The 25,128-nt window shown below is 42.5% G+C and overlaps 1 protein-coding gene and 1 pseudogene across 2 annotated transcripts; both read left to right on the top strand.

Annotated features, from left to right (window-relative positions):
• Positions 1 to 295: 295 nt before the first annotated feature.
• On the top strand, positions 296 to 24,949 carry TM4SF4 (transmembrane 4 L six family member 4; the record flags this gene model as incomplete). The annotated part of the gene is made up of 5 exons (XM_084876010.1): positions 296 to 469; positions 1,196 to 1,285; positions 14,139 to 14,275; positions 24,036 to 24,210; positions 24,888 to 24,949. The coding sequence occupies 5 exons, from the start codon at positions 296 to 298 to the stop codon at positions 24,903 to 24,905; spliced, it is 594 nt and encodes a 197-aa protein (XP_084732136.1). The 3' UTR covers positions 24,906 to 24,949.
• LOC311617408 (ras GTPase-activating protein-binding protein 1-like) lies at positions 8,806 to 10,781 on the top strand (annotated as a pseudogene). The gene is made up of 2 exons: positions 8,806 to 8,814; positions 9,812 to 10,781. The product of its transcript is annotated as a ras GTPase-activating protein-binding protein 1-like (transcript).
• Positions 24,950 to 25,128: the final 179 nt, after the last annotated feature.

The raw sequence follows: 25,128 nt of genomic DNA, 5'->3' as shown, positions 1-25,128 counted from the left end.
GGTCTATGGAACTCACTTAGTCTCCATGGCAAAATAGTTACTCTGATCCAAGAATAAAACACCCAGGACTCTGGGTCAGGGAGAAGGTATTATAGCCATCGGCATTGAGGTTCAGCTCCATTTGAGAAGTGGAAGCAACTCCAGAACTCAGTTCCCAGGCTGACTGGCTTCTCAGCTCCAACATACGGATTGAACAGGGATATTGACTAGGACCCTTTGCTCATAACTTTGAAGAGACCCAGTGAAAGAGGCAGTGAGGGACGTTTCACCCGGTCCAGTGTCATCTTTCCCCAACATGTGCACCGGGATGTTGGCCAAGTGCCTGGGGGTCACCCTCATTCTGCTTTCCATGATTGCCTTCCTGGCTAACATCCTTTTGTTTTTCCCTGGAGGAAAAGAGATAGACAACACCAATCACCTTTCTGAAGAGGTCTGGTATTTTGGAGGAATAGTAGGAAGTGGGTTCTTGGTGAGTATTAAAATCCCCCTGAAGGAGATTTTCTCCCCATTCTTCCAAAATTGGACACTTACTAACCAGGGAGATACTTAGTTGCTAACAAAAGCCTAAGCATTGCTTGATGAAAAGTCGGTGCCTTAATTGTTCCTTCTCCATTAGGGCCTGACAAGGACCTGTCTGCTGTATTTCTGGGCCATTTAAACTTGGTCTGGCTGTTCTCATGGGCCAATTAAGCTCCGGGAACCAAACTGAAGGTCTCAGAGTTCCTTAATTCAAACAAGAGAGGGTGCTATGGGGAGGAGGAGGTGAGGGTGGAAATACACTTTAGAGCAAATTGATTGACTGAACCACCAAGAGCAATAGGTGTCAGAGGATTCTTCTTCCACTCGTACATGAAGGCTTTCGAGCTTCTGCTTTAGAGAGAGATCTTTATCATGACAATCCAGGACACCTGTTTTTTTGTTTTGTTTTTTTCTTTTCTTTTCCTAACCCACCATCTAAATGGAGACTGGGGGTGTCAGAGCTTGCAATCTTGGTCCATTGAAACTGCAATTAAGTCAAATGGCATCAAAATATTTAATAACACTGATCCACCTCACCAGCCACGCTCTATCATTCCTGCCATAACCTTCAGCCACCAAGGCCCACATCGTGACTGTGGCTCCTCACACGGCCAGGCAAGTGAGGGCCTTGCTTTCACATCCCGGACCCATGTTGAGGTGCTTCTCTTGCTGACAGATGCTCCTTCCTGCTAACGTGTTCTTGGACCTGAAGTACAATGACTGCTGTGGGTGCTGTGGCAACGAGAGTTGTGGGAAGAGATTTGCGGTGAGTTACCAGGGGGGGCAGACACCATAATTATTCCCAAGTACACTGTCCCCTCCTGCTGGACACCTCAAGGAGTGCAGAGGAGTAACTAGCCCCAAGCAGGACTCTGGGGACAGCTGGTGCAGGGATAAAGATGTAATTCTTCCTGTGGATGGAAAGTAACTATAACAATACATTTAAAATGCCACCTCTGATTTCATAAACAAGCAGAGTTGTCAGAGCTGGAGGGCTGCAGTGGAGCCATAGAAGAACCAGGATGGGGAGACAGAGATGGGGAGTGGCCCTCTCCTCCAGCCATAAGAGGCCTGAGACCCTAGACAAGACATTTCCTTCTCTGGTCCATCTGTAAAGAGGGGTAGGAAAGATAACAAATGTAACCTCTTCTCTTCTATAGCTCCTAAATCCCCCATGCACACCACTACCAGTTCACTATCTCAGTGCCCAGCTCTTCCCACTTCTCCCTGCATTTTCCCTCAGGACTTCTTCCTTCATGCAGCCATCCATATTTTCACAGACAGGTAGAGAGATTAGGCCTTTCTGTTCCTCTCAGGGTGGGAAGAATTCTGGGATGTAAGGTCACGTCCCCTTTTCACAGCTGGCCAAGTCACTGTCCTGCTCTCTGCCTCCCTTTGCTTACTTGTAAAATGAGGAAGTTGGACTAGATCAGAATTTCCCAATTTAGGACACGCTTTGCGGGAATTCAGATGTGCTACATTTTTCAATAGAATAGAAGGTTACCCCCTTTTCAATTCTCCTTCAATCCTTTGAGTCTATCATGAAAAAGAAAATCTTATTTTGATGGAATAAAGTTCTTACTATTCCTAACCCCTCATGATCTCCTTTTCTAACAAAAGTACAAGCCCCCAGCTCCAGGATTGCCAGCAAATTAACAAAGAATGATATTGTGCTCTGTTTGCTAAAGATCCTAGCTTTTCATTCAGATGATGATATGAATGAATGAAAGAGAGGGTTGACTTAAAGAAAAGTATTAGGAGATCAATACATTGATGTGGCAAAGGTGACGGTAGAACTGGAACGAAGGCGGGGTGAGGATGAAGGCCAGCTCCTGCTCCCATCTCCTGAGGTTCAGTTGTCCCCCTAAGAGAACTGAGAGCCCAGTGATGAACTATACCTTAACGTCTTCGAGGGAAAGCTATCTGTTCTGAAATAAAATCATGTCATCATTGTTTCTCACCACATTTGGTCATTTATTGAATCAAACAATACTTACTGAGCACATATGAAGGGCTGAGGCTGGTGCACAGAACATAGCACAAGGATTTTCATGGGAGATGAAAGATCATTTAAAGAAAACGATCTCACCTTCTTAACACCATCATGAGTCCCAAGTAAGCATCAATTATTATAATAATCTTTAAATCTCATTTACAAAAAGATGTAAAATAACCACAATTTATGTGATATATATATGCCTAATACACTAATTGTCCCTCTGACCATTCGACCATTCAACCAGTCACTATGATGTGCCCTGACCACCAGAGAGCAGATGCTCCAATCAGTAGGTTAGCTTGCTGCTGAGGTCCAGCTGATCAGGACTGGGGGAGACAAGACAGACACTCCTTGGAGCCCTCCTGTGGTCCCTCGGACAGTCCCTCCCTGGCCCTTATCATGTACTGGTGGGGTCCCTTAGCCTGGTCTGTGTCCTCTCCCAATCCTCAGGCCAGGCTGAGGGACCTCACCAGTTCATGAATCCATGCACTGGACCTCTAGTATAATTAATTATATTACATGTGCCTCCCTTTGCTTACCTGCAATATGTGTAATATTTACAGTAGGTCCTCTGGTTACATCGGAGATCTGTTCCTACAGCTCGATGTAACTCGATTTTCACTGTAAGTCAGAATCCACATACTAAAACACCTATGTCACTCACATGGAGCACATCATACACAGTAGTAATGAAGTGAAACGGTAAAAAAAACAAAACAAAAAAAAAACAAAAAACAAACAAACAAAAAAAACAACCCTGACCTTTACTTGTGGTAAATAAATAATAAAAAAACATAAAGTACATATGTACATATATTGAAATAATGAAACATTTTTTTTACAAATAAATGGGAGACAGCGACATAACCACAAAATGACATACATCAAATCCAATGTAACTGAGGACTGCCTGTATTTTTATATTAATAAGATAGAAAAAAAATATAAAATCCACTTTCCCCTTGAAATGTAATCTTGTACAACGTGGAATAATTGGGAGAATAAGTTGAAGGTGAGAATTTGGGAAGGAGGGGAAGGGAAACAATTAAGGATATTGAGTGAAAAGAAAAGAAGACTCATTGTTTAAGAGTCCAGCAGCTTATTCCTTGGTATTGAATAGAGGTGAAGATTAACCTGTTAAAACAAGGATGTTTTTCTTTTTTTTAATCTTTATTGTTGAGATTATTATAGATGTCTCTCTTTTCCCCCCACATTTGGTTCCAACTCTATCTTAGGCCCTTGCCACCTATTGTCTATGTCCATAGGTACTGCATAAATGCATATAAGATATTTTTCCAATCTCTTCCCACACCCTCCCACACCCCCTTTCCTCTGAGAATCATCAGTCTGTTCCATTTCCATGCCCCTGCTTTTATTTCACTCACCCGTTTATTCTGTTCCTCAGATTTTTTATTCATTTGATTTTTAGATTCACTTGATAGTTATGTATTTATTGTCACCTTGTTGTTCATAATTTTTTAATATTTACCTTTTTCTTATTCCTCCTCTTCTTTAAGAATACTCTGCCATATCCTATCTAATAAAAGAGTAATATGCAAATAAATCATCACTCTGCTATACCCACAAGCCACGTCCACAAGCCAATCAGGAGCAAATATCCAAATAAGCCCAACCAAGATGGCTAAAGCCACAGAGAACAGGAGGGAAGCTTGGGTTTCCCAGATAATGGAGGAAGCCAAGCATTCTGCTTGCCCTTGCTGGCCTAAGCCTCCACTTAAGACTACAGAATTTCAATGATAGAAGATATACAAATCCAAACAGAAATGGTGGCAGCCACAGAGCTGGAAAGAGCAGGAGGCTATGGTTTCTCCTGGAGATGGAGGAAGCCAAGCTTTTCACACACCCTGGCCGGGCCAGGCCTCCACTTAAGGCTACAAAGTTTCAATTATAGAAGATACATACATCCCAACAGAAATGGCTGCCCCCACAGAGCAAGCAGAAGGCTTGGCTCTGCTCCAGGTTACAAAGTTTTAATTGTAGACGATAAATAAATCCCAGATACCAGGGCCTCCGCTTTGGTCACCAGGGGGCACGGCCAGCCTGAAAAACCACCACAGGTCCCCCTCCCAGGCCGCCCTATGCCCCAAGGGAACCCCCACCTTGATACAGGATATCCTTCAGGGCAAACCAGCTGGCCCCCACTCATACACCAGGCCTCTACCCTATCTAATAAAAGAGTAATATGCAAATTGACCATCACTCCAACACACAAGATGGCTGCCCTCATGTGATCAAAGATTCTGCCCCCATGTGGACACAAGATGATCACCACAAGGTGGCCAGCAGGGGAGAAAAGTTGGGAGGAACCCAGACCTGCAGGGCAGAGCAGTTGGGGGTGGGGGGGAAGACCAGGCCTGCAGGGGAGAGCAGTTGGGGTGGACCAGCCCTCGAGGGGAGGACAGTTAGGGGTGACCAGGCCTGCAGGGAAGGGCAGTTAGGGACAAACAGGCTGGCAGGGAAACAGACATCAGTCAGGCTTGCAGGGGAGTCGTTAGGGGGTGATCAGGCTGGCAGGCAGAAGCAGTTAGGAGCAGTCAGGCAAGCAGTTGGGAACCAGCTGCCCTGGATTGTGAGAGGGATGTCTCATATTGGAGAGGGTGCAGGCTGGGCTGAGGGACTCCACCTCCCTGTGCACAAATTTCATGCACCAGGCCTCTAGTTTCATATAATACTGGTTTGATGGTGATGAATTTAGTTAGCTTTTTCTTTTCTGTGAAGCTCTTTATATGACCTTCAATTCTAAATGATAGCTTTGCTGGATAGAGTATTCTTGGCTGTAGGGTCTTGCTATTCATCACTTTGAATATTTCTTGTCATTCCCTTCTGGCTTGCATAGTTTCTATTGAGAAATCAGCTGACAGTCATATGGTACTCCCTTGTAGGTAACTAATTGTTTTTTTCTTGCTGCTTTTAATATTATCTCTTTGTCTTTTGCCCTTGGCATTTTAATTATTATGTGTCTTGGTATGGTCCTCTTTGGATTCCTCTTGTTTGGGGTTCTCTGTGCTTCCTGGAGTTGTAAGTATATTTATTTCACCAGGTAGGGGAAGTTTTTTGTCATTATTTCTTCAGATAGGTTTTCAATATCCTGCCCTCTCTCTTCTTTTATATAGCATCCCTATAATTTAGATGTTGGTACCCTTGAAGTTGTCCCAGAAGCTCCTTACACTATCTTTATATTTTTTATTCTTTTTTTTTAATGCTCTTCTGGTTAGGTGATTTTTTGCTTTCTCTTATTTCAAATCATTGACTTTATTCTTGGTATCCTCTAGTCTACTATTGAATTCCTGTATATTATTCTTTATTTCAGTGAGTGAATGCTTAATTTCTGACTAATTATTTTCCCCTTTTTTGGCATTCTCACTAAGATCTTTGAAGGTCTCACTAAGTTCCTCCAAGGTTTCTAGAAGATTCTTGAGTAAACTTATAACTATGGTTTTGAACTCTATATCCAGTAGTTTGCTTTCTTCCATTTCTTTCATTTGTGACATGTTTCTTTGTCTCCATATTTTGGCAGCTTCCCGTGTTTGTTTCTATGTATTGGGTAGCTGCTAAGTCTCCTTGAGTTGATAGAGTGACCTTGTGTAGTAGGTGTCCTATAGGACCCAGTACTCAGCCTCCCCAATCACCTGAGGTAGACACTCTTGGTGAACCCTTGTGAGCTGTGTTGTATTATAGTTGAGCCTTGATTGCCATTGATATCACTGGGAGGAATTTACCTCCAAGCCAATTGGCTATGGGGACCAGTTGCAATTACAGTGGGAGAGCAGCTATGTAGGAGACACCCTTATGGGGCAGGACTTGCTTCAGTGGGGCTCTGGTGCTCCCTGAGTCTGCCCCTTGTGTGTGTCACTTATGGATGTTAAGAGTTGTAATCTGGTATGTTCTCATACTGACCAATGGGTACACTGGCTTTTGGATCTCCAAGGAGGTGCAAAGTCAGCCACTGCCTGGGATCACTCAGCAGGAGCTACAGAGAGATCTGCAGATTCCTCCTCTTTGTATCAGGTTTGGAAGTGCTCAGATGAGGCCCAGTTATGAAGCAAGGGAGGCTGGTGCTGGTGCCAGCCTTGGGCCTTTTATTGATAGCTTTGGGGCTCCCTGACCCAGCGCAGCTTGTTTGATGGGCTTTAGGCTGAGAAAGGACAGGCGTTCATATTCAAAAGCTACTGTGCTCAGCTTGGGTGGGGTTGTAAATTGGGTGGGGTGAGGTCTCAGGGAATCTCCAAGACAGAGTGAACAGAAATGTCTCCCAGCACCAGGGAAGTCCCAGCACAGGAACAATGACCATTGTGAGCACCTCTGTCTGGAAGAAAGCCACCCTCGAGATCCTGCCTGATGCCAAACAGTCCAGTTTCTCCCCATTTGTGTCTGGGTTCCCAGAGCCTCACCTGGCTCTGGAGCACAGAGCAAGTGGGAGCTTGTAAATTCATTTCAAAGTGCTGGCCTTTTAAGAGGAGCAGCTGAGTCACTCAGCTCCAATCTACACTGTTTTTTACAGTCTGAAGTTCTTGCTGCCTGTTTGAACTTCTTTCCCCAGCCCTGGAGCCCTGAGATGGGGGTCTGGTGTGGCACTAAAACTCTTTGCTCCTTTGGAGGTGACCTCCAAAGAGACAATCTCCCTCCTGATTAAAAAAGTGACACACCCAAATGCCAGACCAACTCATTCCACACCTCTCCACCTCTTACCAGTCTCAATGAACTTCCTTCTTTACCTCTCTAGTTGTAGCTTTCCCATGGTTCTGGATGATAGTTGTTCTATATTTTAATTGTAATTTTGATGTGTTTGTGGGAGGCAGCAAGTACAGGTGTTTACCTATGCCACCATCTTGGTTCATCTCAAGACAAGAGTTTTTTTTTTTTTTTTTAACCTTTTGTCTTTAAATTTATATATAACCTTAGCAAAATGTAAAATAACATTCAAGTATCATACAGAATTTGTTTTTAATTAGATTTAAGTGCAGTCCAAAAGGAATTCTGATAAATCATGCTTTTACAAGTCCAGTTGAGTCAAATATGATCTGAAACATTTGCTCTGCCCAATTCTAGTTGTCCATCTGAGCTCCCCTAAACTCCCTCATCCACATACCGGGTTGTGACTGACCTTGGTTTGAGTTGAGGATGACACCTTCAAATGACTGTCCAGCTGTCCACAAGGCCAATGTCCATCAAAGGAACAGCCAAGTTAATCTGTAAACCCAGCCACATATGCCATGGGCCAGGGGCCACTATCCTCCAAGTGGCCAGAAGAAGCATTTGTTTTTGTTTTGTTTGTTTGTCATCTGCTGTCAACTTTTCAAAATAGAGTTCACTTAAGTATATAGACTCCTTAATTCTTTTTCAAAAAGTTTTGTACTGCAGGGCTGAGCCCTTCAGTAGCAGTCCCACCTCACCCGATCCCTAGGAGCCATTGCATCATGCCTTGCTCAAGGCCAGGTTCCCTTCTGAGAATCTGGACAAAGCAGCAACCATTGTAAAAAGACATGTATCCACAAACATTTGTCAGGCAAAGAGATGTGGGCTGGAAGCCAGGTTTCCTCAGAATATCAAACTATCCTATGTAATAAAAGGCCAAAGACCATAACGGTGTTACAACCATAATGACCGTTAGACCAGAATCACCATGACCTCTTGTGGGGCTGGCCCCACCCACCAGCAAGCAGTTAGGGATTATCAGGCAGGCAGGCAGGCAGAGTGGTTAGGGGCAATCAGATAAGCAGGCCAGCAGTTAGAGGTGATCAGGTAGGCAGACAGCCCCTCACAGGGCTGGCCCCGCTCCCCAGCAAGCAGTTAGGGATTATCAGGTAGGCAGGCCAGTGGTTAGGGGTGATTAGATAGGCAGACAGCCCCTTGCTGGGCTGGACCCTTCCCCAATCAAGCAGTTAGGGGTGATTAGTCAGGCATGCAGAGTGGTTAGGGGCAACCAGGCAGGCAGGCAGGTAAGCAAGCCAGTGATCCCGGATTGTGAGGGGAATGTCTGGATTGGAGAGGATGCAGGCCAGGCTGAGGGATAACCCCCTCCATGCACAAACTTCATGCACTGAGCCTCTAGTCCTTCCTATAAATATGATCTTTTGTTGACCTTTAAAAAATAGCCTATTTCTCCAGCAAAATGGGTTTATTTGGAAACAACAAAAAGTTGCAACTCAAGACATGCAGTTTAATGGTGAACCATGAGCAAGTCCTAAGAAACAAAGGAGAGGACCCCCTTTTCTGGAGAAAGGCGGTTGGAAGAACTCTTGTAAACAGTTCTTACTGATGGTTCCATGGTCGAAGTAAGGCTTAAAAGCTCCCCCCAGCCTTCTGACTTCAATTTAAAGGAAGTTTCTCTTTATTATTTTATACTTTCTTTTCAATTACATCTAATTTAGATACTCTAAGATTCTTAATCAGAGTTTAATAACTCCTGAATAATAATTAAAACTCAAATAAAGTAAGCAAAAAGATCTTTTTTTATATGCTGTTTTAGTTTTGTGAGAGAAATAATACCATCCACGGGCAACTTGAGAATAAGAGTATCTGGTGTTAGTGGAAGTGTGTCATGGGTATGCATGTATTTGAATAGTGGAAGTTACAGGACATTAGACTTGGAGAGAGGAGACCCAGATTCATAATCTAGCTTAGCCGTTCTAGACATGCAACATGAGAAAGTCCCAAATTAAGAGCATGGGCTTTGGAAGCAGTATTCAGGGACTCAGCTCCATCCTTTAGCTTCACTATTTGACTTAAAGCAATGATCTTAAGTTCTATTTGTCTCAGCTTTCTCTGGAAAGTGTACATTATACTACTCACATCATAGGTGCGCTAAGAGAACTAAATGAGATTATGCATATAAGGCTCTGATGGAATGAAGCTAGTTGTATTAGAAAGTGAGGTGCTTGAAGTAGATGATTATTGAAATATTTTTTACAAAAATATAATTATAAGAATATTTAACCATTTAGGTAGTGGCAATTCTGGCTTTGAAACACTTTTGACCACTTTTATTTTTTTTAAAACTTATTTGCATTCTTTTTTTAAAAATATATTTTATTGATTTTTTTACAGAGAGGAAGAGAGAGGGATAGATATTTAGAAACATCAATGAGAGAGAAATATCGATCAGTTGTCTCTTGCACACTCCCTACTGGGGATGTGCCAGCAACCAAGGTACATGTCCTTGACCGGAATCAAACCCAGGACCTTTCAGTCCCCAGGCTGAAGCTCTATCTACTGAGCCAAACTGGTTTTGGCTTGACCACTTTTAAGATGTCAGAAATCCTCCCTTTATAGAATCTGCTTTTTGGCTTTGCCACTGAGCCTCAGGAGGAATCTGAGGAAGAAGTAGAGGAACCTAAAGGAAGACAGCAAACACCAGAAGTGGTACCTGATTGTTTGGGAACTTTCTATGATCAGACTGGCAGCAATTACTTGAAAGAACATTTAGAGAAACCCGTTGCTGAACCTGAGCCTGATCCTGAACCTGTATCTGAAGTCCAAAAGGAGAAGTGTGAACCAGTATTGGAAGAAACTGCTCCTGAGGATGCTCAGAAGAGTTCTTTTCCAGAACTACAGACATCGCTCAGACAGTGCAGGAAGACTTGAGGATATTTTCCTGAGCATCTATGACCAGCAAGAACCTTCCACCCAGTGGAGCTGTTCCAGTTACTGGGATACCACTTCATGTTGTTAAAGTATCAGCTTCACGCCTTGCCCAGAGTCTAAGCCTGAATCTCAGATTCCACCACGGAAGCCTCAGAGGGATCAAAGAGTTCATGAACAACTGATAAATATTCCTCCCCAGAGGGTACCTAGACCAATCTGTGAGGCTGGTGAGCAAGGCGGTGTTTAATCTCAAAGAATCATGAGATAACCTGACAGTCACCAACTCTTCATTGGCAATCTGCCTCATAAGGTCAACAAGTCAGAGCTTAAAGGTTTATTTCAAAATTATGGGAATATGGTGGAGCTGTGTATTAACAGTGGTGGGAAATTACCCAATTTTGGTTTCATTGTGTTTGATGATTCTGAGCCTGTCCAAAAGGTCCTTAGCAACAGGCCCATCATGTTCAGGGGTGAGGTCCATGTGAATATGGAAGAGAAGAAGAGTCGAGCTGTCTGGGAAGGAGACCAGCAAGATAACCGCCTGCAGGGACCTGGAGGCCCTCAAGGTGGGATGGGTGGTGGAATGAGAGGCCCTTCCCATGGAGGCATGGTGAAGAAACCAGGATTTGGAGTGGGGAAGGGAATTGCTCCAAGGTAGTGAACTGCTCTTCACTGATCTTCATGCAGTAGTTCAAACCCCATTCCTACAGAATGATGATTTCTTCAACCATCCTTTGGTATCTTGCAGTATGACCCTGGTCTCTTAAAAACTGCTTAAGTTTGTACAATTAAAATTAAAATATAAAATAATTTTACTATATTGATTTTTGAAGTATGACTGTTCCCTCCAGATATTTAATTTTTACAACAGACCTTAAGGTAGGCATTATGGTGCCCATTTTATTGATGAGAAAATTAAGACTCTGAGGAAATACATTATGCATAGTCATCACAGAGAACAGTAGCAAAGCTAAGATTTGAGCCTGAGTCTGCTGACTTTTTTTTTCTAATAAATTTTTATTGTTCACATTATTACAAATGTTCCTTTTTTTCCCCTCCCCCCCTCCATTGCTCTCCTCCACCAGGTTCCCACCCCACCCTATGCCCTTTCCCCACTCCCCATTGTCTTCATCCATAGGTGCACAGTTTATGTTCAGTTTCTTCCCAAATCTTCTTCTCCCCTTTTCCCCAAGAATCGTCAGTTCACTCCCCTTCCATACCTCTGATTCTATTATATTCAACAGTTAATATTGTTCATCAGATTTTTTTAATTTCCTTGGTTTTTAGATTCACTTGTCGATAGTTATGTATTTGTTGTTCATAATTTTTATCTTTATTTACTTTCTCTTCTGAAAGAACACCCTTAAGCAATTCATATAATTCTGGTTTGGTGTTGATGATCTCCTTTAGCTTTTTTTTATTTGTGAAGCTCTTTATCTGACCTTCGATTCTGAGTGATAGCGTTGCTGGATAGATTATCTTTGGCTATAGGTTCTTACTATTCATCACCTTGAATATTTCTTGCCATTCCCGTCTGGCCTGCATGGTTTCTGTTGAGAAATCAGCTGACAATCATATAGGTGTTCCTTTATAGGTAACTACCTGCTTTGCTCTTGCTGCTTTTAATATTCTCTCTTTGTCTTTTGCTCTTGGAATTTTAATTATGATTTGTCTTGGTGTGGTTCTCATTGGATTCCTTTTGTTTGGAGTTCTGTGCACTTCCTGGACTTGTAAGTCTAATTATTTCGCCAGGTGGGGGAAGTTTTCTGTCACTATTTCTTTCAGTATGTTTTCGATATCTTGCTCTCTCTCATCTTCTGGGACCCCCATAATTCTAATGTTGGTTCGCTTGAAGTTGTCCCAGAGGTTTCTTACATTATCTTCAATTTTCTGGATTCTCTTGCTTCTGCAGAGGAGTGTCTTCTGGCTCTTTATGTTCCAAATCTTTGACTTGATTCTTGCGCTCTTCCATTCTGTTTTTAGGACTCTGTATAATATTTTTTATTTCAGACAATGTATTCTTTATTTCTTGTTGATCCCTTATCATTTCTTGTTGATTCTTTATTAATTCTAGTTGATCCCTTTTCATCTCCTCATAGGTCTTATCGACCTTTTCTAGGGAATTCTTGAAAAACCTTATAAGCGTAGATTTGAACTCTATATCCAGTCACTTTTTGTCCTCCATTGCTTTCCTTTGCGATCTATTTTGTCTCGGCATTCTTGCAGCTTCCCTGATGGGGCGGGGTTTTAGGGTGGAGCCTACAGCTTTGGCCTCCGTCAACCCCACCCTATGCAGTTCCTGAGTCTCAGTGTTTCTCAGGGTCCTTCAGGACTTGTTGCAAGCGCCTCTGAGAGAAAGGTGCCCTCAATTTTCACCTGCTACCAAACAGTCTAGGCTCTCCCCCAATGAGCCCTGTATTGGGGTTCACTTCAGCCGGAAGTGGAGTTGAAGGTGGCGTTCAGAGCAATCTGGAGCCCCTGTCTCCTTCCTGCCAGGGCAATCCCATGGCACAGCCAACCATCCCTTCTCTGCGCACAATGTGCGCGCCTCCGGGACCTCCTTTCGCTGCTCCCCCAGGGTTCAGCCTTACAGCCCAGCTCCCTCTGTTTGAGCCTGGGTCCCCGGGGTCTGGCCTAGAACTGGGGTTCAGAGCAGTTGGAACTGGGCCCCAGCACAGTCGGAGCTTTTATCTCCTTCCCGCTAGGGAACGCCAGCCAGGCACTTAGCCGCCCCTCCTCTCCGGCTCAGTCCTCTCAGCGCGCGCCGCGCGTCTCAGTACCTTAGGCTTTTACAGCTCCTCCGCTCTTCCTTCTGGCTTTCTCCTTGCTTCTCATTGTAGAATTTCCAGTCAGTCAACTTTCCTGTAGTTCTGCGTAATGTCCATTTTATATTTTAGTTGTATTTTATTGAAATTGTTGTGTGCGGCTGCGGCTAGGTCTTTACCTGTGCAGTCATCTTGGATTCTCCTGAGTCTGCTGACTTTTAAAATCATGTGCTTTGAAGTACACCTTCATGTCACCAAAGTAAAGCAAAAGAGGTGATAATTTTCTGACTCTATTTTCAAAATTATTAATGTCTCCAACTACTCTTTTATTACTGTTTAGAATGGAAATTGCATCTCTGGGCCTAATTTTTTTTTATCTGTAAGAAACAGCTGAATGGGTTTCAGGATTCTTTATGCCTTTCATGCTATATAATAAAAGCCTAATATGCTAAATGTCTGGTCATCCGTTCAACCAATCAAAGAGTAATATGCTAATGATATGCCACTCAACTTCTTGCTCTCATGTGCACTGACCAACAGGGGGCAGACACTCCAACTGGTAGGTTAGCTTGCTACTGGGGTCTGGCCAATCAGGACTGAGTGAGATGGACCAGCCACAACCTGGAGCCCTCCTATGATCCCTCCGTGGCCCGGCTAATGCACCCTCTCACAATCTGGGATCCTTCAGGGCATGTTGGAGAGCTGGTTTTAGCCAATCCCACAGGCAAGCCCGAGGGACCTCATGGAGTATGAATTCATGCACCGGGCCTCTAGTATTAACAGGTATATAATTCTATTTTTATTTTATGATTAAATAAAAAAAAGATGCTAGTAATCTCTGTTATATAAAAACATTTGAAAGAACTAAATGTTGGGCTTGTTTAACTCAAAGAAGAGAAAACTTTTAGAGAGTGGAAGGGGAGGAGTTATGTTAAATGCAAAACATGTTTAAGATACAAAAGATCTGAGATATTTTAAAGGCTGCTACTACATGGAAGAGAGATTGGACTTAATGATTTTGATCTCAAGGAGAATTTTTAAACTTCTGATTTTTCTCATAAGCAGAGTCTGTGTGCTACATGACACCAAAATCATTATAGGAGACCCCAGAAGCCCCATCTTTTGGAAAGACTGACATCTGCCTGTAACGTCTCGTAGCTACCTGTACTCAACAGCAGGCTGGTTAGGTGTCCTGAGAATAACCTGTGGACCAACTTAAGAACCTAACTGTCTCTCTTATTCTCTTTCAGATGTTCTCCTCCATAATATTTGCTGGGATTGGATTCTTGGGTGCTGGGTACTCATTTGTCATCTCACTCATCTCAGTCAGACGTGGTCCTAAATGTCTCATGGATAATAACAAGTGGGGCTACCCCTTTCATGATGGGTAAGGTACAACCTGCAATGCCCTTTTGTCACCATAAGGGGCACAGTCAAATAAATGGCCAAAGGGGAGACACTGCACTTGTCCTGTCCTCTTTTTTCTTTTAATTGAATTTATTAGGGTGACAGTGATTAATAAAATCATATAGTTTTCAGGTGTACAATTCTATAATACATCATCTTTATATTGTATTGTGGGCTCAACACCCCAAATCAAGAGTCCCCTTCCATCACCATATACCCTTTTCTATCTCCATACCCTGCCTTTCCCTCTGGTAATCACCATCCTGTTGTTTGTGTCTATGAGGTGTTTTTTATTTTTTAGCTTAATCCCTTCACCTTTTTCACCCAGCCCCACAACCATCCTCCTCTCTGACATCTGCCAGTCTGGTCTCTGAGTCCATTTCTATTTTGTTTGTTTACCTGATGTTTTGTAAATTAGATTCCACATATGAATAAAATCATACGGTAGTTGTCTTTCTTTGATTGGCTTATTTCACTTAGCATAATGCTCTCCAGGTCCATCTATGCTGTTACGAAGAGTTAGATTTCCTTCTTTTCTTATGGCCAACTAGTATTCCATTATATCAATATACCATGGTGCTTTTTTTATCCACTCATCTACTGGTGGGCATTTGGGTTGTTTCTAGATCTTGGCTATTGTAAATAGCACAATATAAATAACACAATACAATATAAAGGTAGTATGAACATAGGTATGCTATGAACATAGGGATGCATGTATTTGTAGAGGGCCGCCTGGAAAGGCACATGGGCAATTTTCCTTAATTATCGTGAGCTGAATTCAAGACGCAGGCAGAACCACACCTTGGAAACATGTTTTCCCAAGATGGTGGACATGTTGTCAGCTTGGCCTTCAAATCAGCCCAGGCGTTCGCAGAGGCGGGACTAGATATGTAAATCTAGGCATGGTAGGGACTACTTAAGAATGCAAATAAGTTGGTGTTACTTCCTGGTATTGGGGGTATAAAATAAATGCGCTGGGAGGGGTCATTGTCTTCTTCCTGCCTCTCCAGCAGACTGTATGGTGACCCACCCAGCTCCCAGCCTGAAATCTATCTCTGTGTCTTCTCTCTTTATTTCTATTATTTCTCAATCCCTGGCCGCCTCCACTTAGAACCAGTTCGTTCATCTCTCTTTCCGTGTGGGACACGGAAAAGGTAGATCCCCACCATGTCTGGCCCCCGCCGCATCAGGACCCAGCATGTATTCTTTAGAATTAGTGTTTTGGGGTCTTCAGATATATTTCCAGAAATGGGATTTCTGGGTCCAAAGGCAGTTCCATTTTAAATTATTTGAGGAAACTTCATACTGTTTTCCATAGTGGCTGCACCAGTGCATTCCCACACAATGCACAATGGTTCCCTCTCCCCCCCACCTCACCCCCCATCCTCACCAGCACTTGTTGGTTAATTTATTGATAATAGTCATTTGACAGGTGTGAAGTGATAGCTCATTGTGATTTTAATTTGCATTTCTCTGATGACTGGTGATGTTTAGTATCTTTTCCTGTCATCTTAATTTGCAAGTCTCAGGCATGTTGCTCTGTGAACAGAACTGGAGCGTGGACTTAAGTTGCACAAGATCTCACTTCTAACTGCTGCTTTGACAGAGACCAGGAGAAATCATGAAAGAGGGCACCTCAGCTCGCCTGAGGGAAGGAGATTTGTGGAGTCTCCATTGACATTCAAAGTTTATTAGCAAATACATGAGACAACTAACAATATTAATAAAGTACTAGCTTCCATTGCAAATCTTAAAACAGAAAACAAGAATGATTATGATAGATCCTCCTTTCCAACGAGGTTGGAGAGAGTCTTTTATTTGGTGTCTTTTCCAATACATCAAGTCTCCTGGTTATAAGCCGTGATCTTTGAAATCTTCGTCTTCCGGGAGCGCACTGTGAAATGAATCTGTTACCAATTTATCAATTTCTTTAAGTTGGTTAATAAGCCCTTGACAATAATGTAAAATGTCTCCTTTTAGTAAAGTTGGTTCATATGCCCCTTCATCCAGATGCATAGGGTGACCAGTGATTATTTCATAAGGAAAAAGCTTATTTTTACCAAAAGGAGTAGATCTCAGGTTGAGGAGTGCTATAGGGAGAGCTTTTGTCCAGGAGAGATTAAAGGGTTATGAAATTTTGGCTAGTTGAGTTTTGATTATACTGTTAGTATGTTCCACCAGTCCAGAAGACTGGAGGTGATAGGCACAATGGAAATGCTGTAATATAGGCCAAATATTATAGGTGGATTTTATTATTTGCCCAGTGAAATGAGTCCCTTGGTCACTATGCAACTCAGAGGGAATTCCCCAATTAGGAATTATTTTTTTCTATTATAGAAACAATTTACCAACTGTTAAGGCTGTTGCTCTCCTGAAAGGGAATGCCTCAACCCAGTGAGAAACATACAAATCATGACCAATATATATTTGTAACCTTGAAATGATGGCATTTGGATAAAATCCAATTGCCATATTTCAAATGGGCCCAAAGGTAGCGGGAATTGTTCTTGAGATCCATGGAGTGGTTTTTCTGGGTTATATTTTGGACAGATAGAGCATTTGCTGTACACTTTATGAGCTACTGTAGGAGGTTTCCAGTAATATTGTTTACTCCATGAAATCATTTTTTCAGGACCCCAATGTGTTAGCTCATGTACATGCTGAAGTACAGATATCTGGGCCCCTACAGGTAAAATAGGTTTCTGATTGGGTCCAAGCCATATCTGTCTGTCTAGGTCAAAAGTTCCCCCCTTTTGTTGCCATATTCTCTTTTCATCTTCCTTGGCTGTGTGTTGAAACTTTAAAAGATAATCTTTTATTGATTTAATAGGAAGTAAAGAACATTCTTGAGTCTGGATAACTAGACTGTTCAATGCTGCATGCTTAGCTGCAGCATCAGCAAAATGATTTCCTTTTGCTTCCATGGTGGTGGCTTTAGAATGCCCTGGGATTTTTATAATTGCCAATTGTTTTGGTTGTTGTATAGCATCTAAAAATTCTGCAACCAGTTTTCCATTGAATCTATCAGATTACTTACTGCCCAACCTGGATGGCTCAGAGGCTAAGCATCAATCCATGAACCAAGAGGTCACTGGTTTTGATTTTGGGTCAGAGTACATGCCCAGGTTGCAGGCTCTATTCCCAGAAGGGGCATGAAGGAGACATCTGATCAATGATGTTTTTCTCTCATCGATATATTTTTTCTTTTTTTGTATTATATTTCATAGCATTTTAGTGACTTTTTATCTTTCCATATTCTGTAATATGGTTACAATACTTTATAATTCTTTTTAAATTTTATTTTATTGTTTAAAGTATTGCAAATAGTAGTACATATGTCTCCTCCCCACCCTCCCCACATTGACCTTCCCCTGTCCTCCCCTACCCAGGCACATGCCCTCACCTCACCCCAATGTCTTGCATCCATTGGTTATGCTTATATGCATGCATACAAGTCCTTCAGTTGATCTCTTACTCCCCCCCAACCTTCCCCCACCTTCCTGCTGTAGTTTGACAGTCTGTTTGATGCTTCTCTGCCTCTGTATCTATTTTTGTTCATCAGTTTATAAATGTACTCGATTATCCATAAATGAGATAATGTGGTATTTTTCTTTCACTAACTGGCTTATTTCATTTAGCATAATGCTCTCCAGTTCCATCCATGCTGTTGCAAATGGTAAGAATTCCTTCTTTTTTATAACAGGGTAGTAGTATTCTATTGTGTACCATAGTTTTCTAATTCATTCATCTGCTGATGGACATTTAGGCTATTTCCAAATCTGGACTATTGTAAATTGTGCTGCTATAAACATAGAGGTGCATATATCCTTTCTGGTTGGTGTTTCTGTTTGCATATATAGGGGTGATATATTCCAAGGAAACATATCCCAATGTTTTCTTGGGATATATTTCTATAAGTCTGCTATTTTGCTGCTTATGGCTAAGATTTTTATGGTTTCCCATCTTACGTTTAAGTCCTTTATTCTTTTTGAATTTATTTTTCTGTATGATATAAGTTGGTGATCTAGTTTCATTTTTTTTTCAAGTATCTGTCCAGTTTTCCCAACACCATTTATTGAAGTGACTATCTTGACTCCACTGTATGTTTTTTCCTCCTTTGTTAAATATTAATTGAGCAGAATTGCTTGTGTTGATTTCTGGGTTCTCTATTCTGTTCCACTAGTCTATATGTCTGTTCTTGTGCCAGTTCCAGGCAGTTTTGAGAACAGTGGCTTTGTAGTATAGCTTGACATTTGGTATTGTGATCCCTCCAACATTGTTCTTCTTTCTCAAGATTGTTGCAGCTATTCTGGGTCTTTTTTTATTCCAGATGAATTTTTGGAGAATTTGTTCTAGGTCTTTGAAGCATGCTATTGGTATTTTAATGGGGATTGCATTGAGTCTATAAATTGTTTTGAGTAGTATGGGCATTTTAATTATACTGATTCTACCAATCCATAAACATGGTATATTCTTCCATTTGTTCGTGCCTTCCTCTCTCTCTTTTATCAGTGTTCTGAAATTTTCTGAGAACAGGTCCTTTATCTCTTTGGATAAGTTCATTCCTACATATCTTAGTTTTTTTGTTGCAATGGTAAATAAAATTGCTTTTTAAATTTCTTTCTGTGAGTTATTATTGGTGTATAGACAAGTTATAGACTTCTGGTTATTAATTTTGTATCCTGCTACATTGTCAAATTTATTTATCAAGTCAAGTAGTTTTTTGATGGAGTCTTTGGGGTTTTCTTTCATATCATCTGTGAATAAGGACAGTTTTACTTCTTCTTTTTCAATTTGGATGCCTTTTATTTTTTCTTCTTGTCTGATCGCTATGGCAAGCACTTCCAGTACTATGTTGAACAGGAGTGGTGAAGGTGGGCATGCCTGTCTTGGCCTTGTTCTTAGGGGAAATGGTTTTAATTTTTACCCATTGAGTATGATGTTGGCTGTAGGTTTGTCATATATGACTTTTATTAATGGTTTTAATTTTTACCCATTGAGTATGATGTTGGCTGTAGGTTTGTCATATATGACTTTTATTATGTTGAGGTATGATCCTTCTATTTCCACCTTGCTGAGAGATTTTATCAAGAAAGGGTATTGGATTTTGTCAAATGTGTTTTCTGCATCAATGGGTATGATTATATGGTTTTTATCTCTCAGTTTGTTTATGTGGTGTATCACATTTATTGGTTTGCAGATATTGTACCATCTTGCATCCCCAGAATAATTCCCACTTGCTGATGGTGTATGATCTTTCTAATGTAATGCTGGATTTGATTTTCTAGAAATTTGTTGAGGAGTTTAGTGACTCATCTCACAAAAGACTGCTGGGGCCCTTGGCCATTCAGCTGTCTTGCCTGAGCATAGCATTCAGATTTCAGAAGGCTGAGCCATCCCCTAAGGTTCTTCCCCTGATGGCTCCCTCTCTCCCACATGGGGGTGTGGCTGAGAACAACAGATTGTCTTCTTCCAAGGACCCTTTTCTTATTGTTTCTAACAATAGCATCAGCACAGCACTAAACAGGTTTTTCTATTTATTGTGTTATGTGAATGATACTATCCTTGATAAAATTTAAAATGATTTAGACGAAATCTATGTCTAAAACTAAGAGGGGGAAAAGGGCCCTAACTGGTTTGGCTCAGTGGATAGAGCATTGGCCTGTTCGATTCTGGTCAAGGGCATGTACCTTGCTTGCAGGCACATCCCCAGTAGGAGGTGTGCAGGAGGCAGCTGAATTGGTGTCTCTCTCATCGATGTTTCTGTCTCTCTATCACCCTCCCTTCCTCTCTGTAAAAAATCAATAACAAACTCCTCAACAAGAAAAGGGTCCTTGGAAGAAGACAATCTGTTGTTCTCAGCCACACCCCCATGTGGGAGAGAGGGAGCCATCAGGGGAAGAACCTCAGGGGATGGCTCAGCCTTCTGAAATCTGAATGCTGTTCAGGCAAGACAGCTGAATGGCCAAGGGCCCCAGCAGTCCTCTGTGAGATGAGAGGGCTTTTCACAGTAAATTTGGGGATCCCTGCCTGTGATATGAGGATGTTACAGAAGCCGCATATTCCCATTTAGCTATAGAGAAAGGTGGGGATACTTTATGTGAAACTTGTGAACTCACTTGACCTCAGGTCAGACTCATAACAGAACCAGTACTGCCACCTCCGCTGCCTGAAGCCTGCTCTGAGTTCTGAACTTTTCACTGTAAATTAATAAAAGGGTTTGAGTTAATAAACCAGTGCCCTATAGGTTTTCTAGTAATGAACTCATCTTCCATGTGCAGGAGAACCTAACAACCATCTTTCCTGACCTTCTGTCATTGCAAACATTTTTCAAATTTTTACACAGAATGTATTAAATAAGTGTGTTCTGATTACTAAAAGATTCATCATGTCAGAAAGGTCTAAAAACAATAAGATGGGTGTTGACCTAGTAGCCACATGCAAATGGTTTCCCATGGAGGCCTTGGGAGAATAGGCGAGGCATAAAGGAAGAGGGGCAGACAAATCTGTGGCTCTGAGAATGTGAGAGGAAGGATAATGACCCAAAGGTCAGACCGTTTCCCTGTGTTTGGTGTTGAAGACAGCGTGCTTCACTTTCCTCCTTCATTGCATGATACCCATTGTCATGCAGTGGACTCCCTATACACAAAATTTATAAATGTATTGCAGTTCTCCTATTTCAAAATTTTTATAAAATACACTAGAGGCCCAGTGGACGAATTCATGCACCAGTGGCGTTCCTCGACCTGTCTTGAGGGATCAGGCTGAAACCAGCTCTCCAACATCCCCCAAGGCATTCTGGATTGCGAGAGGGTTCAGGCCAGGCTGAGGGACCTCACTGGTGCATGATCAGGGCCTAGGAGGGATGTAGAAGGTTGGGCAGCCGGGGAGGGACCAGAGAAAGGCTCTAGGGCTTGTCCAGCCTATCTCACTCAGTCCTGATTGGCCATACTCCAGCAGCAAGCTAACCTACCAGTCAGAGCATCTGCCCCCTGGTGGTCAGTGCACATCATAGCAAGTGGTTAAGCAGCCTTAGCATGATATGCAAACAGCAGAACAACTGAACAACCAGTCGCTATGATGTGCCCTGATCACCATGGAGCATGTGTAGAATATGGTTGGCATTGGCAGAAGGTGCAGAACATGATGGGAATCAGCTATGGCAAGATGGTGTAGCAAGTAAGCTGGGGCACCAGACCAAAGTGGGATGCTAGTCACTGTCATCGGGAGAGCCTCTGATGGTTACTGAAAATTCTTTGCTCCTGCACCAGCTGCTGTCACTGGCCCTGCTCACACCTGCAACCAGAGCCACCACTCATATCTGCTGCTGGCGCTTGGTGCCAGTCCTGATCTCTTAGTGCCATCAACGGGTGCAAGCAGGTGCTGCTGGCCCTGATCACCCCTGAGGGTTTCTCCACTTCCTCCTGCTCCTGAAGGGTGATTGGGGCATTAGCCACCACTTGCACTCGCTGCTGGCTCTGGCCCCAATCACTCCATGCCATCAGCGGTTGTAAGCGGGGCCAGCATCATCAGCACCAGCATATGGGATCAGAGGTGGGAGTAGGGGTGCTGGCAGACAGGGGGGCAGGAGCTGATTGGGAGGGGCTCGGCAGGATCATGGAGGATGGGCCACCCCTGTACTCACCGCAGCCTCACGGCCCACAGTTCCTTTCAAGGTGCACAAATTTGTGCACTGGGCCACTAGTATATATATAATAATCTATAATAAAAGTGTATTATGCTAATTAGACCATATAGTGGAACAACCTTCTGAACATCATTTCGGATGAAGCTGTGGTGGCAGAAGCCAAAGCAGAGTGATTAGGGGCAATGAAGAAGACAGGCAGAGTGGTTAGGGGTGATCAGGCAGGCAGACAGGAGAGCGATTAGAAGCCTGTGGTCCTGGATTATGAGAGAGATGTCCAGCTGCCTGTTTAGGCCAGATCTGGTATGAATTTTGTGCACTGGTTCTCTAGTTATTAGCATATTATGCTTTGATTGGTTGAACAGTCAACCAGACACTTCAGCATATTAGGCTTTTATTATCCTAATATATAAAAAGCCAGGGGCCATTACCACCTAAATGACCAAATGACCAAACAGGAGGCTGCATGGGGCAACCAAGCCATTAGGGGGAGAAGTGAGGGATGACCAAACAACTGGGCCCTGGGTCTGGCCGGGGCACAGCAGCAGAAGGGAGCTCTGGACCCTGGCTAGAGCATGGTGGAACTCTAGGTCTCCCATGATAAGGGGCTTGACCAGCCTTCAAACCCGAGGCCCAGAGCTCCCTGTTGCCACCGCACCCCAGCAGTGGCTCAGAGTTCCCTTCCACTGCCACACCCCACAGGGGGGAGCAGTTAGGGGAGACCAGGCCAGTGGGGGGGCAGTGAAGGGCAATCAGGCCAGCAGGCAGGTAAGCGGTTAGGGTCCAGTGGTCCATAATTGTTTGAGGGATATCCCAGATTGAAGAGAGTGCAGGCTGGGCTAAGGAGAACCCTCCACCCCCGTGCACAAATTTTGTGCACTGGGCCTCTAGTATGGAATATTAAGGCAGCAGATTATTTAGTGCTTCTATTTAATTAAATCTTTTTATAAGTGGAATTCCCACATGTTGACAAAAATATAGGTTACATCAGAGATCCATTCCTATGGCATGACATAACTCGATTTTTGCATTAATCGGAACCCACCTACATAAGCACCTATGTCACTCACATGGAGCACATACACAGCAGTAATGAAGTGAAACAGTAAAAAAATTTTAAAGAAAGATAACAATTCTTGACCTTTACTAGTGGTAAATAAATAATAAAAAAAAACATAAAGCACATATGTACAAACGTCAAAATGACTGAACTTTAAAAAAAATAAATACTGTAAATGAGATGGCTACATAACCATGAAACAACATAAGTCGAGTCCAATGTAACCTGAGGACTGCCTGTATACTTGAGTCAAATTCACAATTTGATTAGAACTCGGCCTTTAAAAAAAAGACAAGCTCTCCCCTTTAGCTAAGCAACACGATTATACTTTACATGGCTTCAGACGGCCACTTAGACATGGCAGAATTGTGGCTGAATTATGTCTAATGTCCAAGTGGTTCCAAATCACAGTAGGTAGGACCAAGCCCAGGTGGTGAGATTCTGTTCCTGGAGTGTCTTCATTTTCCTGGCTCCCCGATCGATACTGAATTTACCCATCCTCTCCGTCAACTCCGTCACTTAGCTCTATGACCTATGGAAACTCACTTAACCTCTGTGCCTCAATGCCTTTATTTGTAAATAGAATAAAAGAAGCCTAAGGCTTCTATAAGAAATAAAATAGTTAAAATGTAAAATATTTGGAACAGAGTTTAACACATAGTATATAGTATATAGTATATACCCTGTTTCCCTGAAAATAAGACAGTGTCTTATATTAATTTTTTCTCCTAAAGTTGCTCTAGGTCTTATTTTCAGGGGATGTCTTATCTTTCCATGCGCTAGGTCTTATTTTCGGAGGATGTCTTATTTTCAGAGAAACACGGTAATATATAGTATATAGTATATATTATAGTATATAGTATATAGTATAATGTTACGTATTGTTAAAATATGTGTATTATGTAATATATTTCTTATGAGATTATGCTTTAGATAAAAAATATTTTAAAAGAAAAATTATTAGTGTGACTTTCTAGTCTAGGTATTGCCTACATTTTACAGTTGTTTCCTTTCTTTCCCATGCCCTGACAGGGATTACCTCAATGACGAAGCCCTATGGAGCAAGTGCAAGGAGCCCGAAAATGTGGTGCCCTGGAATCTGACCCTCTTCTCCGTCCTGCTCATCATAGCAGTGTTCCAGATGCTTCTCTGCACCATCCAGATGGTTAACGGCCTCCTGGGGACCCTGTTTGGAGACTGCTGCGGGGTAAGTTGAGGTCTTTGTCTTTACTCCTCAGGATGGGAAGCCAAGGCTAGCCTCCAGCACTAGTGGAATGACACAGTGAAGAGGGCTGCAGCTATAGAAAGCCACAGCCAGGCTGGACTGTCTGGCAGCCCCCTCTGTCAACCCAGGGAACAGTGACATTGTGTTAGTGGAACCCAGAAACTCTGTTCTCTGTGCATGTTAACATTTCCAGGCTCAAGTTGATGCAAATTTTTAGCTTCACACTCATTTGACCATAATCCTGGAGACAAAGGACTTGGTGTGCACATTCACATGTGCAGTGACGTCATGTGAAAGTCCCCGGGAAGTGGGCATGTGTCACCATAGCGCATCACAGTCTGGCCTGAAATGTTCTCCCCATTTCCTAACTAGAGCTACAGAGAGGGTTAAAGTTGCCATGTAATATATGGCATAGGCTCCAGGAAAAGAACAGAACACACCAATGCAAAATCTGTATTTTATAATCCAGATGAGAGACATATTTATATAGGAGAAAGCACTGAGAATTGGGTATAGGTAACCAGTAAGTGGCAGGAGTAATCTGTAGAAGAAGGATGATGGGGAGGGGGGAAAAGAAAGGGAAAACAAGCAAAATAACAACAATAATAATACTAATAATAACAACAACAATAATATAATTAGCTTTTTCTGTCTTATAGGGATATAGAAGAGTTTAAACCACTATGATGACCTTCATTACTCTATGACATGTGGAAAGACACATTAAACTTAATCTTCTCTCTTTGGGATTGTGAGTTTCCATCTGCTTTCACACTGTCCAAGCTTAATTATTCCTTCTCCTTTCCAACCAGCCTAGCTTGCCTTGGAGCTTTATGTTAGTTTCAAATAGAAACAGGTTGCCCACCTAAGTTGTATTTATAAATCTTTCAAATTGACTTC

This window comes from Pipistrellus hanaki (assembly GCF_964339955.1).
Source record: "Pipistrellus hanaki genome assembly, chromosome: 2".
In the NCBI taxonomy this organism is placed as follows: Eukaryota; Metazoa; Chordata; class Mammalia; order Chiroptera; family Vespertilionidae; genus Pipistrellus; species Pipistrellus hanaki.
Note: the sequence above shows the minus strand (reverse complement) of the source record. Positions and strands in the feature narration are given on the sequence as shown.